This window comes from Artemia sp. Qi Xiang Cuo, chromosome 16 (genome assembly GCF_049724085.1).
Source record: "Artemia sp. Qi Xiang Cuo chromosome 16, ASM4972408v1, whole genome shotgun sequence".
Classification (NCBI taxonomy): domain Eukaryota; kingdom Metazoa; phylum Arthropoda; class Branchiopoda; order Anostraca; family Artemiidae; genus Artemia; species Artemia sp. Qi Xiang Cuo.
In genome coordinates this window covers 12145275-12161080 of record NC_142809.1, presented here as the reverse complement: position 1 = coordinate 12161080, position 15806 = coordinate 12145275, and the positions used below count along the sequence as shown (strand labels likewise).

Sequence of the window (15806 nt, the reverse complement as noted above, 5' to 3'; positions counted from 1 at the left end):
AATGATGTTGCTGACCATGGGTATAAATGAGCTGTTTATTGATGACCGTGGGGAGGGTCGTTCCATGAAATTCGTAAAGTGCACTCAGTCTGATCTCGAGGACGCACTGAAAACAATAAAGTCGAATTCAGCAGAAATAGACGGTCTTAGCCTTAAGGCATTTAAGGCTATTGCCGCTTACCTTTTGCCTTGTCTTCTATATTTGGTGGACCGAACTATGGAAAAAGGTCAGTACCCAGATGCTTTAAAACAAGCAAAAACTATACCTTTACATATAGGTGGTGACAAGAGAAATGTCAAACCGGAGACCTATATCGATTCTGCCACTGTTGTCAAAAATATTTGAAAAGGCTGTTCATAAGAAACTATATTCCTACCTTAATTCTCTTGGGTTTTTATGTGACACGCAATTTGGATTTCGAAAATTTCATTCTACTAGTCATGCAGTGCACCACCTTCTTGATGTTTTAAACAATGTATTCGAGAGCGGCTCTAATCCTTTAACTATTTTTATTGATTTTAAGAAAGCTTTTGGTACTGTTGATTTTGAGCTGTTGTTAGATAAGATGTCACATTTAGGGATAAAAGGAAATTGGATTGATTGGTTTCGTTCTTATTTATATGGTAGATCAATGCGTTTAGTAGTGGGGGATATTGTCATTTCACCTCGTCTTGTACTATGTGGAGTACTGCAAGGTTCTGTGTTAGGTCCGCTTTTATACTTAATTTACGTCGATGCATTACGGTTCTATATTTCTGATGCCACCATAACATCCTTTGCGGATGAAACAGCTATAACGATTGCTGGAAAGGCTTTGAGTGAGCTTGTCTCAAAAGCAAATAAAGTGCTACTTAACCTGCATGTTTTACTAGTCTTAATTGCTTAGCAGTGAATGTGAGTAAAACTAATTACATGATTTTTAGTCGTACTGGAGTTATTGATAATGTTTTCGGTTTAGTTAATTTTAATGGTACAGAGATTAAGCAGATATTTGATACAAGGTATCTTGGTTTTCAGATTGATTGTAATTTAAATTGGAAAAAACATAGCGAAACTGTATCGATGAAACTTGCGCGGGACTTAGGGCTGATTCGTAGATTTAAACATGTTTTTCCTGTCTCAGTTTTGAAAATTTTATATAATTCACTTATTCATCCTTACATTGTATACGGTTGTTCTGTGTGGGCTAGTAATTTTGTTGTAAATTTTAAACGGATACAAATTGTGCAGAATAAAGCGCAGCGCATGCTCGGTGACTTTTAAAAATGTGAACATACAATGGATTGTTGTCGCCATTTTAATGTTTTAAATGCTAGGCGGTTGAGGGATTGTCAGACCGGTATTTTCATGCATCAGTGTTTAACTAAATTAGCACCTAATTGTTTTAGTGACGTTTTATTGTCGAATTCAATGCTCGGCAGTTGAGGGATTGTCAGACCGGTATTTTCATGCATCAGTGTTTAAATAAATTAGCACCTAATTGTTTTAGTGACGTTTTATTGTCGAATTCAATGCTCGGCAGTTGAGGGATTGTCAGACCGGTATTTTCATGCATCAGTGTTTAAATAAATTAGCACCTAATTGTTTTTGTGACGTTTTATTGTCGAATTCAATGCTCAGCAGTTGAGGGATTGTCAGACCGGTATTTTCATGCATCAGTGTTTAAATAAATTAGCACCTAATTGTTTTAGTGACGTTTTATTGTCGAATTCAATGCTCGGCAGTTGAGGGATTGTCAGACCGGTATTTTCATGCATCAGTGTTTAAATAAATTAGCACCTAATTGTTTTTGTGACGTTTTATTGTCGAATTCAATGCTCGGCAGTTGAGGGATTGTCAGACCGGTATTTTCATGCATCAGTGTTTAAATAAATTAGCACCTAATTGTTTTTGTGACGTTTTATTGTCGAATTCTGCGTACCATTCTTATTCTTATTCTACATTCTTATGATACAAGGAATTCCGTGGACCTAGTACAAGAGAGACGACAAACTTCTAGGTCTAGTTTTGTGTTTAGGCATGTGGCTGTTTCGGTATGGAACAGTCTTCCGGAAAGCACTGATGGCTGAGAGTGTGTCCTCTTTTAAAAATAAGATAAAGAATTTCTTAATGAATAAGAATGGGTGAGGGGGGGGGGGCTTTATTCTGTCTTCTATCTTCTGTAAGTATTGGTTCGCGGTTCCAATGAGGTTTATTTTTTATTTATATATATGATTGCATTTTTATTTATTTTTTTCAACATATATGGAGTAAGTGAGTAAAATATTGAGTCCTGCCACAAAAAAGCTGTATAGATTTTCACGTGGTAGGTCTGTTTGATACGATTTTTTTGTAAATATTGGTCTTTAATAAAAATGAATTTCTCTCTCAAAAGGGACATCACCAAGGGTAATATGTAAGATTTTTGTTTTTTGGGGTGGATATTTTTTCAGGGGGGGAGGGTTACAAAAAATTTTAAAAACTCATTGAAAACTTATTTATATTCATTTTATTATGTGTTAACTAGTCGGACAAAAAATTTGGCGCGGGAGGCCAGTACGCCCATGGAAAGTAGATCCTTTCCATGTTGCGGTGAAAGGTTAATTGAATAAAAACGACATTGAATGACAATTCAAGAAACTAAATTTGAATTCATTTTACTTGCTGACTTTTTAAAAGCTAATCCCTTACCGTGTCTGGTAATCATCTGACATTTTATTACGTTATCAACCTAATTAGCTTGTGGAGTTATCCTAGTTTTTCTTCTTTTCTAGTTTTCTCTCATCTTGTTATTGTAATGTAAGGTAAAGGTAAAGAATGCGGCATTGGATTTTACAGTCCCTACCGGCGGTGCTGATCTCCGTTTCTTGGCCCTTCAGCCAGGAAGTGGAATGAGAGGTTGAGGGCTAACCATCCTGTGCTTTCGTACACCCTTCCTGTTTACCTTTTCCAGATTTCTCCAGGTACCCATTTAGAGCTGGGCCGACTCTGGTTGAGCTTAGAGAGTCCCGCCACTGACCCCCGTCCCAAACCAAATAATTGGATTCACTAGGATACGAACCCTCGCCCTCTCCGACAGAGAATCCTAAACCCAGCGCAACAATCCACTCGGCTAGGACGGCTTTTTTTTAAAAAGCCATCATTATTTTATTGTAATGTAATAAATAAAATAACGATGGTATATTATGATATATAATAACTGTTATAATATGATAATAATAATTATTTTAAAGATTGAAAGGAGATCATGCTATAATTTTCTGTCTCTTACATCTTGAAAAAAAACTCTTGAATTGTTCAAGTCAATTCACTTTTAGCTGAAAGTTTCTGTTCAGTTAAATGACTTTCTCTGTGGAGCTGTCAAAAAAATATGCCTTCTTTCCTACTATATAACCAGATTATAAATAAAATAAAAATAAAGAACATATAACAAAAAGCAAAACGTCCAATTAAGACATTGGACTGAATAAATAGTATCTTGAAAAAAAATTGCATATTAAAAGGACATGTTCACCGCCCTTCAGGATTACTCATCTTTTTATAATATATAACTAAAAATTAAGGGTATATTTTTAATTATCCTTAATCTTATTATCATTTCCTCGTTTATCAATTACAAATTATTGAATTTTTCTGTAAAATTTTATAAAGTTTACTACCCTTTAATTAACTTGCGCTCGTTCATCAAATTTTCCCCTTAAAAATAAGATTCTGCCCAGACTTTGGGAGTCTATCCTATCAAATCGTGCAGTTACAACTAGGACGTCTGCTGAACTTTTGTGATAAACATCTTTAGCAATATCAGAATGCGAGTCACGAGGTGGTTGCGACTGCGAAGCACTGTAACAATAGGCAACACTGAAGACAGAATAAGGTTTCTGTTGACTTCAAATGCACTAAGCTATCTTGCTGTTCCACATGAAGTTCGCTCGTGACAGGACCTTCTACAGTTTCTTTGAGCTTCCTGGCTGTAACCATTTAGGAATATCAAATGGAGTGATTTTTTGCACAATCTTTGGCCTAGTCTTCGCTTCGGTACCGTTTTTCAGTTCATAAGTATGATGCTTTAGAATGTATATAGCTCGATAATCAAGAGCCAAATTCGTAATACCTTTCATTTTTCTTTCTTGGAAACAAACTTCACACACAAGCTTTATTCTAGTTCTGGATCTGTTCCTTTGTTCTGCAAACATTTTCTTGTACTGATGATCTAAACAGATAAAATAGTGCTCCAAGTGTTCAAATGCAGAATAGCACTAATTCAAATTGCAATTCCTAAATGGGTGAGAAACTTGATTCCCTATAATCTTTCCTCACTCTTGACAAACTGGTTTGGTTTGAATTTATTTCGCAGTGTGTGTTTGAAGTATTTATGAGTATCTTTAGTATTTGCTCTCCAAAAATTTTTCAGGAGCAGTAAGAAGGAAAAAGTTTCTAGAGATTTCTAAGGAAGTCTTGGAGACAACTCGGGAGAAGGATGTTTTTTGTTCCTTACCATAATATAACCGGGCTAAGTGAAAAACTTAAAAGAATTTTACAGAGTAATGGTCTAAAGGTAGCTTTAAAGGCTAATAATACTTTGGGTAGTTTTCTAAATTTTGGGAAGGATCTAACTCCATTGGGGCAACAAAGTGGGGTATATCAGATCCCATGTATTTGCGGAAGCTCATATGTGGGACGTACTAATCAGAGTGTGGAAATGAGATTATTACAGCATAAAGATTCTATTTTATCGGCTTTAAAGCAAGATTCAAGTCTGAAGATTTTACTTCAGCCCTTTCGGAACATATTTTCAATTTTTCAGACCATTTTATTTTGTTCGATAATATCTCGGGGTTTAAAGCAAAATTTTCGCGAAACTCTTGAAATAAAGAAACTTTTATCAAGGAGGCACACTTGTGCCTCTATAAAAAGGCGACCCACCACAATGTTAAGCGATTTCTGGTCCTAGCGGTCGCTGAGAGACAGCGGTGATCGCATTTTGTAGCCCAAGCTCAAACTAAGAAACGTGCAAAATTTCACCCCGTCCGACTTTATCTTCATGGGTGAAAGTGGGCCGGAATCTTTGACCCTCCGACCACAGCCCCCCTTTAACGTTGTCCGATTGGGCTGAGAGGTTAAGCTTTCCCAGGGCCCAGGAGCTTATCCTCGAAATTTAACATCCATTCGATCACCCCGTCCCTGTTTTCCAAAAACCACATATAGCCACTTAAAGTTCTGTTATCCACGCTTACAAGCCACAGTTGGCGACTGATCCGGATAAATGAGGACTCATTCGAATCAGAATTCAACCTGTAAGAGCTTTTTGATATTTTCAGACTGAAAAAATTATCCCCCAACCTTAAATTTACGAAAAACCTCGTTTTCCTATAAGAGCCTATGTTAGACTTTGCCACAACAGCCCCCCTGTAACGTTGTCTGATCGGGCTGAAATTTAAATGATAAGCTTTTCTGGGGCCTGGAAGCTAATCCTCAAAATTTCCGCTCAATCCGATCACTCCTTCCCTGTTTTCCAAAAACCAGATATAGCCACTTAAAGTTCATTTTTTTTGTTAGCCACGCCTACAGGCCACAGTTGGCAACTGATCCGGGTGAATGAGGACTCATTCGAAGCAGAATTCGACCTGTTAGGGTCTTTTGATATTTTCAGACCGAAAAAATTATCCTCCGAAATTACATTTGCGAAAAACCTCGTTTTCCTATAAGAGCCCATGTTAATTTTCCCCACCACCGCCCCCCTTTAACGTTGTCTGATCTGGCTGAAATTTAGAGGATAAGTTTTCCTGGGGCCTGGGAGCTTATTCTCGAAATTTCAGCTCAATCTGATCACTCCTTCCCTGTTTTCCAAAAACCAAATATCAAGTTTTGTGGGGATTTGCTTGCGTCAAAAATAGATTCCACATACTAAAAATACAATTACAATTGTTTCTCTTTAGTACAGCGTTCGATACTCCTGACTGTCAGGCGGAAGACCCGGGCTCGATTCCCCGTCAGAGGGAATTTTTTATATACTGAATTTAAAGTTTAAAAAAGAAACTCAGTTTCTTTTTTAAATTATTTGAAAAAAATTACGTTTTCTAAAGAGTTAAAGAGGCAAAGTTACAAGGTTGACCCTTAAAACACCCTGTCGAGAAAGAAAAGAATAATACACAATCATCTAACAGTTAGTCAAGCAATAATAAGTAATAAACTGTACAAAAACGTGCAGAAATTATTTGAAAAAAACTACGTTTTCTAAAGAGTTAAAGAGGCTGAGTCACAAGTTCGAACCGTAAAACATACAGGGATTAGAAGGTACAGTTGGGGGGCTGCCGCCCCCAAAACCCCCGCTTTCGCAGCCTTTAAATAATAAAAAAAAAATTAACTGAAAGTAAGGAGCGACATTAAAACTTAAAACGAACAGAAATTATTCCGTATATGAAAGGGGCTGTGCCCTCCTCATCGCCTCGCTCTTTACGCTAAAGTTTGACTTTCTCACAACTCTTTTTTTTAAACAATAAAAACTTTAGCGTAAAGAGCGAGGCGTTGAGGAGGGGACAGCCCCTTTCATATACGGAATAATTTCTGTTCGTTTTAATCGCTCCTTACTTTCAGTTTAAAATTTTTTTTTTATTTAAAGGCTGCGAAAACGGGGGTTTGGGGGCGGCAGCCCCAACTGTACCTTCTAATCCCTGTACGTTTTAAGGTTCGAACTTGTGACTCAGCCTCTTTAACTCTTTAGAAAACATAGTTTTTTTTCAAATTTCAAGAATATAGCTTTAAATCGTGACGCAGGTGAATTTGGGTTGAACTCTATCTGCGATTATTTATTAAAATCTGATAGAATAGAGTTCAATCCACCCAATGTAGTTAACCTCTGTCCAAGTGTTATTTCATTGAACGCTAATGAACCGGATCCAAGGAGGTCAACGAGGCCAGCTTCCACTTTTGCTTTGAAAAGAATTAGAGCATTAAACAATATGCAACTGTATTTCATTTCGTATATAAACTTCTTTTTTTTTTTTTTTTTTTTTTTTTTTTTTTTTTTACTACTGATGACGGTCATTGCATATGTGACCGAAAAATTTAGTATTTATTGAGAAATTTTATCACTGTTTATGAAACACTGTCTATTGAAAGGATTTTATCCTTATTTGAACTTTTATTCATAGTTAAATTTTATAACTTACAGACCTGTCTCCAGGAGTTGGGGGGGGGGGGTTTGTTATCCCCAAATGCATAATTATTGGACCTTTTTAACTACATTGAACAAAATGGCTGTCTAAAAATTTTGGCCGGGGACTTTAGGAGGGAAAAGGGGTGTGGAAGGGGGGCTAGTTGCCCTTGAATCTTTTCTTTCATTTTAAAAGGGAACTAGAAATTTTAATTTCCGTTCGAATGACCCATTTCTTAATATTCTAGGGCTTTTGATTTGATACGATCACTCCTGGAAAAAAACAACAACAAATAAACACGCACCCATGATCTTTCTTGTGGCAAAAAATGCAGGATTCCACATCTTTGCAGAAGGTGGCTTGAAACCTCTGCAGTAGAATTCTCTGATACGCTGGATCTGATGGTGTTATTTTCATTAAAATTCCTTGGCTTTTTTGGTGGTGTTTCACTGCTTTCTCGAAGTCAGGCAAATTTTTCTCAGGCTCGCAGCTTTAGATGAGTAACATGAATCTTGTATATTTGGAATTAGCATATTCAGCCAATTCTTTTGATGTATCTACTAATGCTAAAAATCCGTTTTTTAGATTTCCTGTTACTATAGAGTCCAGTCGCTCCGTACTTACAGTTCGTTACCTGCGAACTGTTGGACTTAATGACAATTGTGCAATGTGAATAAATTGAAGACAGAGAATATTTAAAAAGGATTACATTTTTATTTAAGTTAGTCAACTAAGTCTATAGTATAGCTTAAATGTTTTCGTGCTTTCATTTGCATTCTAGCAGCAAAGGATGTTGGACGACAGGCGTAAAAAACACCATAGTGTATATATTTATACACCATGGTGTAACACCATAGTTTAAAACATTATAGTGTATATATTTTGTAAGGTTGTGGCTAGAAATCTATTTCTAGTGTTTTCTTCCCTTCATGCCATGAAAAAGTTAGAGTTCAAATTCACTCTCATTCAACTCAATGTTTCTGTTCAGTTGAACGGTTTTCTTCATGACTTCTGTCCTTATATGTAACTAAATGACTATTGTGAAGTGTGAGTAAAGTGAAAACAGAGAATATATAACAAAGACTTAATTGAGATAGTCAACTAAATAAATAGTATAATCCAAACATTTTCGTACTTTGATTTTGTTTATAGTCTAGTATCAAAACCTGTTGGACGACAGGCGTAGAGATTACGGCTCGAAACGCTTTTCCAGCGTTTTCTACCCCTCATGCCATGAAAAAGTTTGAATTCAAGTCAAATCTCATTCAATTGAATTTTTCTGTTGATTTGAAAGGTAAAGAATATAGCATTGGCCTTTACAGTCCCTACCGGCAGTGCTTATCACCGTTTCATGGCCCTTCTGCCAGAAAGTGCAATGAGAGGCTGGGGGCCAGCCATCCTGTGCTTTCGCATACCCTTCTTATTTGCCTTCCCCAGAGTTCTCCAGGTACATATTTAAAGCTGGGTCGACTCTGGCTGAGCTTGCAAAGTCACTGCATTTGAAAGGGTTTCTCAACACATTGTGAATTTTTTAATTTCAATTAAAAGACCGAAAGCAGGTATCTTTCAATGGAAATACCCTCAAAAGGTATTTTAAAATCTGGGGGACAAAAATTCTAGGAAGGTAATGCCACCCTTCTCTCCCAATCGATGCCCCTGTATGTATTTACAGACATAGTAAAAACCATTACAATTATCAAAAAGGGAAAAGGATCCAGGTTTCTGACTAACATTTATGTCCTACTAAGAATTCTCTAATTTGTTTTTGTTTACTTTTCGGGGTATTTATTTCCAGAAAGGTGTTGGAGATTAGCAACGGCAGAGACAAAATCGTTTCTTCTTCATTAGCTCTAAGAATATACTAAATTGCTTAATAAACTATATTCTAAATTGACGTTACGGTTATTTGCTGTCATATAGTGTTATTTACTGCCATTACTGTTATTTACTGTTAATAACCATACGGCTATTTACTGTGACTGTTCCACAGCTATTGTATTTGAATTCCTCGAAAGAAAATTTTCATGTAAATAACCCTATTTTTGTGAAGAATGCATTTGTAAAAACCCTATTTTTGTTTTCCTCTTGTTCTGGTAGTATCTGACACGGTCAATGGTGCAACGACCTGAAAAATGTAGTCGGTTGTTTGGTTGTCATTTCGTTCTTTTTGGCCATCTATTTGGGGCCGAATCAAAATCTGGTCTGTCCCCGAAAATTGGAACTTCTTGAAAGGGGGTAAGAGTGAAGCTTTGGATAGATTGGAATGGAGAAGGAGTGCGCAACTGTTTTGGCCTCAGGTGGCTCGGTACTACATCGAGTTTATTGGTTTAGAACAGGGGCGTAATTTGCTATGGGGAAGTGGGCAACTGCCCCTGCAGACCCAAGTTTTCCCCCTCAGACCTCAGTTTGCCCCACCCCATCTGAAATTTAGTTTTTGGAAAAAATCTTTTCAAAATTAAGATAAGCCTGCATTATTTAAGTATCTGGAGAAACAGGTCAGTTTTCTTTAGTATATCTTTGATTTTATGGTAATATATGGATCATTTTTCAGTTTTCACTTGATTTGGGAAAATTTGCTCCATCTTTGCCCCCCCCCCCTGGGTTTTGACGAAATGACGGCACTGGTGTAGTACTCGCTGTTGTGTCTTCAGAATTCCAATAATACTGAATCCGTCTTAAAATAATGACAAAATTCATGATTTATTTCTTTCATAAATTTTTATTTATTTTTCGTTTTCCTGTTATGTAGCAAACCCTCGAAAGCTTAGACTTGGTATACGGCTGATCGATTTTTTTTTTTTTTTTTTTTTTTTTTTTTTTTTTTAGTTGAATGTTATGCTACTAAAAAAGATCATAAAAAAATTATAGGTCAATGGGTCAATCTTTTAATTTAGAAATTAACTAATATATTAACTTATTGATCACCTTCTTGGTTGTTATTGTTTATTTTCTTGGTTCAAAAAATTAAATAATGTATTAAAGTATCGGCCATTTTCTTGCCTATTATTGGTCACTTTTTTGGTTTAAAAATCTAATGATATGTTAGATTATCAATTTATTTTGTAGAGGGTGCTGAAATAATGCGTGCCATTTGTTTAGCTGTTTCTTGGTTCAAAGATTAAATATCACATTGAATTATCGCTCATTTTCTTGGCTATTATTGGCCATTTTCTTGGGTCAATAATTAAGTAATATATAAAATTATCGGCAATTTTCTTGCCTATTATTGGCCATTTCCTTGGTTCAAAAATTAAAACATATTAAATTATCGACCATTTTTTTGTCTATTTTTGGCTATTTCCTTGAATCAAAAATCAATTTCTTTTTAATTTTTGGCCATTTTCGTGGCTATTGTTGGTCGTTTTCTTGGTTCAAAAATTAAATAATGTGTGATTATTCTACTTAAAAAAAAAGTGACAACAAAATTGTACGCCTATTGGCCATTCTTCTAGTCCAGAACTTCAATAAGTACATTAAGTTATCAACCCTCTTCGTGGCTACTATTGGCCACTTTTTGGTTCAAAAATCAAAGGATGTATTAAATTATCAATTTATTTTGTAGAGGCTGCTGAAATAATGCGTGACATTTGTTTAGCTGTTCGTCACTTACATCACATGGGTATTGGACACAGGGATTTAAAACCAGAGAATTTACTCTATACCGCGCCTGGGCCTCATGGAGTTTTGAAGCTAACAGATTTTGGGTTTGCTAAAGAAGCATATTCAAAGGAAAGTCTTCAAACTCCCTGCTACACTCCATATTATGTTGGTAATGTGGTTTCAGTTATTATTTTACAGCAATGTACTTTCATTTAATACTTGCAGTTCAGTGGCGTGGGGGGGGGGGGGCAAGGTGAGTATAATTTTCCCCAGGAGCACCATCTTATTGGCTGCCATTTAAACACGCCCTATTTTTAGGTCATTGGTTAAAGGGATGGATATCTGGACACTGAAATGCCTAACGAACAAATAAACTTTTAAATGGAGATAAATCCACTTATTTAGACAATGAAAAAACAGGTACAAAAGTCCAGATATTTCGATCACATACACAGCGACCGTCTTCAGTAGAAATACTAAAATAATAAAATTGAAACTAGCATATTTATATACAACAAAATAAATAACTGTTTGGGTCATTAACAAAATAATGAACTTCCGGATTATTCATTATTTTTTGAATGACCCGAAAAGTTGTTTATTTTGTTGTGTATAAAGATGCTAGTTTTAATTTTATTATTTAAGTATTTCTAGTGAAGACGGTCGCTGTATATGTGATCGAAATATCTGGACTTTTGTACCTGTTTTTTCACTGTCTAAAAAATGGATTTATCCCCATTTGAAAGTTTATTTGTTCGTCACAGAACGGCAGTGTGGTCTAAGAATGCAACACCCAATTAAAGGTGTTACGTCGAAAATATGAAATACCTACCTCTGCCTATATTAGAGCAATTATATGGAATTTTAAAGCTAATATATTTTGGGTTGTTTTAAGGAGCATTTTCAAAAGAAAGTATTCAATTTCCCTCCTACACTCCGTATTGTGCTGGTAATGTGGTTGAATTTTTTTTTGTTTATATTTGTTGCATATTTTGCAACAACATATTTTGGGTTGTTTAAAGGAGCATTTTCAAAGGAAAGTATTCAATTTCCCTCCTACACTCCGTATTATGCTGGTAATGTGGTTGAAATTTTTTTTTGTTTATATTTGTTGCATATTTTGCAACAACATATTTTGGGTTGTTTAAAGGAGCATTTTCAAAGGAAAGTATTCAATTTCCCTCCTACACTCCGTATTATGATGGTAATGTGGTTGAGTTTTTTTTTGTTTATATTTGTTGCATATTTTGCAACAACATATTTTGGGTTGTTTAAAGGAGCATTTTCAAAGGAAAGTCTTCAATTTCCCTGCTACACTCCGTATTGTGATGGTAATGTGATTGAAATTTTTTTTGTTTATATTTGTTGCACTAATGTAGTATAGACGCAGTTATTATTTCAGCTATTGTGAAAGCTTGGGTCTCTGAATGTGAACAAAAATAATCAGAAACCCTAGTGCTCATGGTATATATATTTAGCTGAATAAATTTCTGTGGAACATACATAGAAGTAGAAAGTCCAATCTCTGAATTGTTATTTAAAAATGCATAGAGAATCAATGTAACAAAATTGATTGTTTCAAAGGGCTTGTTGCCCTTTGTGAAGGCATACAAGTATGAGATGGTTGAGTGTAATATGTGACAACTATGAATAGTCGCTTATTGTAATTCCCATTTGCAATCTTCACATTTCGTGATTTCGCTGTCCGAGTTCGTGTGTTACAAATCTTTGTCTGTGTAAGCTCAGCACCATCTGCTATATTTAACGCCTTTCCACAGTCCGTATTATATTGGTAATATTGGTGCAGTTATTATTTTATGTGTAACTTTGCAGTTATTACTTAACAGTATGTAGTTTTTACGTAATACTCATAGATTTCAGTGGCTTAGCCAGTATTGGGGTAGGAGGGGTACAATCCTACCCGAGTGCAGCATCTTTTGAGATGCCATTTAGATAAACGCTTTTTTTCAATTTGCTGGGGATGTGTTAAGGGAGGGGGAGCCTGGGTGCTGAAATACATAACTACGCCTCTCATAGCTTCGCTATATGAAGTTTTAAAGCTAACTTAATTTGGGTCCTTTAAAGAGCTTATTCAAAGGAAAGCCTTCAATCTCCCTGCTAAACTCCATATATTTTATGTCCTTTCAAGGAGCATATTTAAAAGAAAGTCTTTAATCTTCCTGCTATTTTCATTATGCTGATAATATGATCGCAGCTATTATTTTCTATATATAGTTGCAGCCATTGTATTAAGTTAATGCAGTATTACATTTGTTATTTTATATAATATACATTAATTTATTTATACATTTATTACGTATATTTATTATGTAATGCATTTATTATTTTATAATGATTGGAGCTATTATATTAACTTTTGGACCTATCAGTTTTTGGGTTCTTTAAAGAAGCCTATTCTAAGGAAAGCCTCCAAACTCCATGACATACCAATTATGCTGGTAATGTAAATTATAATATTGAAAGAAGCATCACAATAATTATTAAACGTATATTATTTATTGATGAAAAGTTTAATTGATTGAAATAATAGGAATATTGATCATTTTTGTTATTATAAAAAAAGAGTTTCTAGTAATGACATAATAGTAACTTTTTAAAGATTTTTGTTAGCTCATGACCAATGAATTATAACAGAATCTTTGTTATCTGGTCTCTTGGAATTTCGTAGTTTCTGTATTGGGTTGCGTTTCTTCTTATCTTTCTGTGCGAAAGTCTCTGGTATCAGCAAAGTCGTTTAGCCTACATTTAATTACGGGAAAATGGTCTGATAAGTCGCGTGGCAATAACGTTATCTATGACGTTGTTTTCATTACTAACGTTATAAGGTTATTTAATGTTGTCTTTCTGTATGATTATCCCTGGACTTAGCAGAGTAGTTTAGCTAGAATTAGAGAAAAATGACCCGGTAAGTCGCGTGCCAATAACGTTATTCTTAACGTTATTTTCGTTAGTGATATTATATAATGTTGTCTTTCTGTATGATGGTCCCTGGACTTAGCAAAGTAGTTTTTCTAGAATAAAGGAAAAATGGCATGATGAGTCGCGTGGCAAAAACGCTATTATAACGTTATAACGTTATTTAACGTTGTCTCTGTACGATCATCCCTGGACATACCAAAATTAGTTTTCCTAGAATTAAGGGGGAAAGGCCTGATAAGTCGCGTGGCAATTACGTTATTCTCAACATGATTTTCGTTATTAACGTTATTTAACGTTGTATTTCTGTACGATAATCCGTGGACTTAACAAATTAGTTTAAGTAGAATTAAAGAAAATTGGCCTGATAAGTCGCTTGGCTATAACCTTGTTTTTAAAGTATCTAGGATAATGTAAGACCGTATTTCAAACTGTAGACTGTACGAAAAATGTGATTGAATCCCACTTTCTAAGGCTATAATGAAAGAAGGGTTGAGATGGCTAGGGCACGCTCTGCGGATGAAGGATGACAGATTGCCAATCATCCTTGTTGGCCAACCGTCTAGAACTAAACGGAAAGCAGGTCATCCTCTTCTGGGGCGGGAGGGTGTCATAAAGAAAGATTTAAAGGAAATGGGAACTTCCTGGGAGGGTGTAAAGAGGGAGGCATTGAATACATTGGGATGAAGGAAGAGTGTGCGTATCTGTGTTGGCCTCAGGCCGCTTGGTGCTGCGCTGACTTGTTAGTAGTACTAGTAGTAGTAGGATAATGTAAATACATTTTGATTTTTGAAATGGTTAAGTGGAAACTTAGCAAAAATTGGAGAAATTGAGAATTTAGCTTTTAATTAAAAGGACCTCTATGTGCAGCAGTTATTGGTTTTAGCATGCAACAAAACTAAAATAAAAAATAAGAATGGGTGAAAAATCAGTAAATGTAAGCTAAAACGCATGGTACCAAGCTAAAGAAGATATAGCTTTCCTTTGAAGCTATAGATGTCTCTGACAATCAACAGATTATTAATCTATTGTTACGGATAAAGATCCCTGTCACAAATAACTGGTTTAATAGTCAATTACAAAGGGAGATTTTTTTCAAGCAGAAATACTGTACGAACACAGCAAAAAAACGTTGTTTTTCATTATGCATCAAAGCTCCACCTAATCTACAATTTTGTCTAGTAAATCTTACACAGCAATGCACTTCGTCATGTTCAAAACATTTTCTATGTATCATCACATATAAATTTTAGAGAGAGAGAAAGAGATTTACGGTTCTTACAAAGATATGGTACTGCCCTAGAAACTTTTCAATTGTTAAATAACTGAAAGAAAAATCTCCGCAAATTGCAGTTTTCAGCTAAGAATACCTAAAATAGGTCCAGGAGTCAAATTTCTGTTTTGGCGTCTTGCTTTAACACTTGTTAGGGTAAGACACCCAGTAGTCGGCCATCTGCCTATTCTTGGACATAATCTTTTATACTATTTTAATCACTATTTGCAATGAGCCGTTTGTATGTCCGAGTTTAGGCAGAATTGTCACTTGTTAGTAAATTCAAAAATAGGAGGCGCTGTACAAGTGAAAGTATTTGAATTAGTAACCTACTTGTTCAGAAATTCTTCAGTAATTTTTTGATACAAAAATTAAGTTTCTAGGTGGTATAATACAGTAATTAGAGTAGTTTAAATGTCAAAAATTTTTCAAAGTGATTAAAGTGTCCAACTACTGGGTGCCACTCTGTGTCGTCTCTCTGTGTCGTCTCTGTGTCGTCTCTTTGTCACAGAGACGACACAGAGAGTCGTCGCTTTGTCGTCTCGGTGTCTGAGTCGTCTCTGTGTCGTCTCTTACCCTACTATTAAAACTTTTGCAACACTTTTGATTGTCGAGTGACATGATGGCACAACCGTGTATGATATATCCGTAAATATTTTCAAAGATTAAGAAAAATTCAATTTTTAATGTTTTTTTTTGGGGGGGGGGGTGCACCATGACTCCAAGGTATCTTGGAGACCTCTTCTAGGGACCTAATTAGGGCGGTTGAAGGTTTTATAAACAATGTTTTAAAGGCAGGGAATATAATTTTTATCATTGATTGTTCCCTGTACAGGGACTACCAAATTTTCGTCAGTTTTGC

At 35.4% G+C, this 15806-nt stretch overlaps 1 protein-coding gene across 1 annotated transcript in view; it reads left to right on the top strand.

The window, feature by feature from the left end:
- MAPk-Ak2 (MAP kinase-activated protein kinase 2) overlaps positions 1-15806 on the top strand; it is a 59394-nt gene that overhangs the window by 25975 nt on the left and 17613 nt on the right. Inside the window, exon 4 of the mRNA XM_089102626.1 lies at positions 10697-10903. Coding sequence (XP_088958752.1) covers positions 10697-10903 — 207 coding nt within the window. The remainder of the gene's footprint in view (positions 1-10696; positions 10904-15806) is intronic.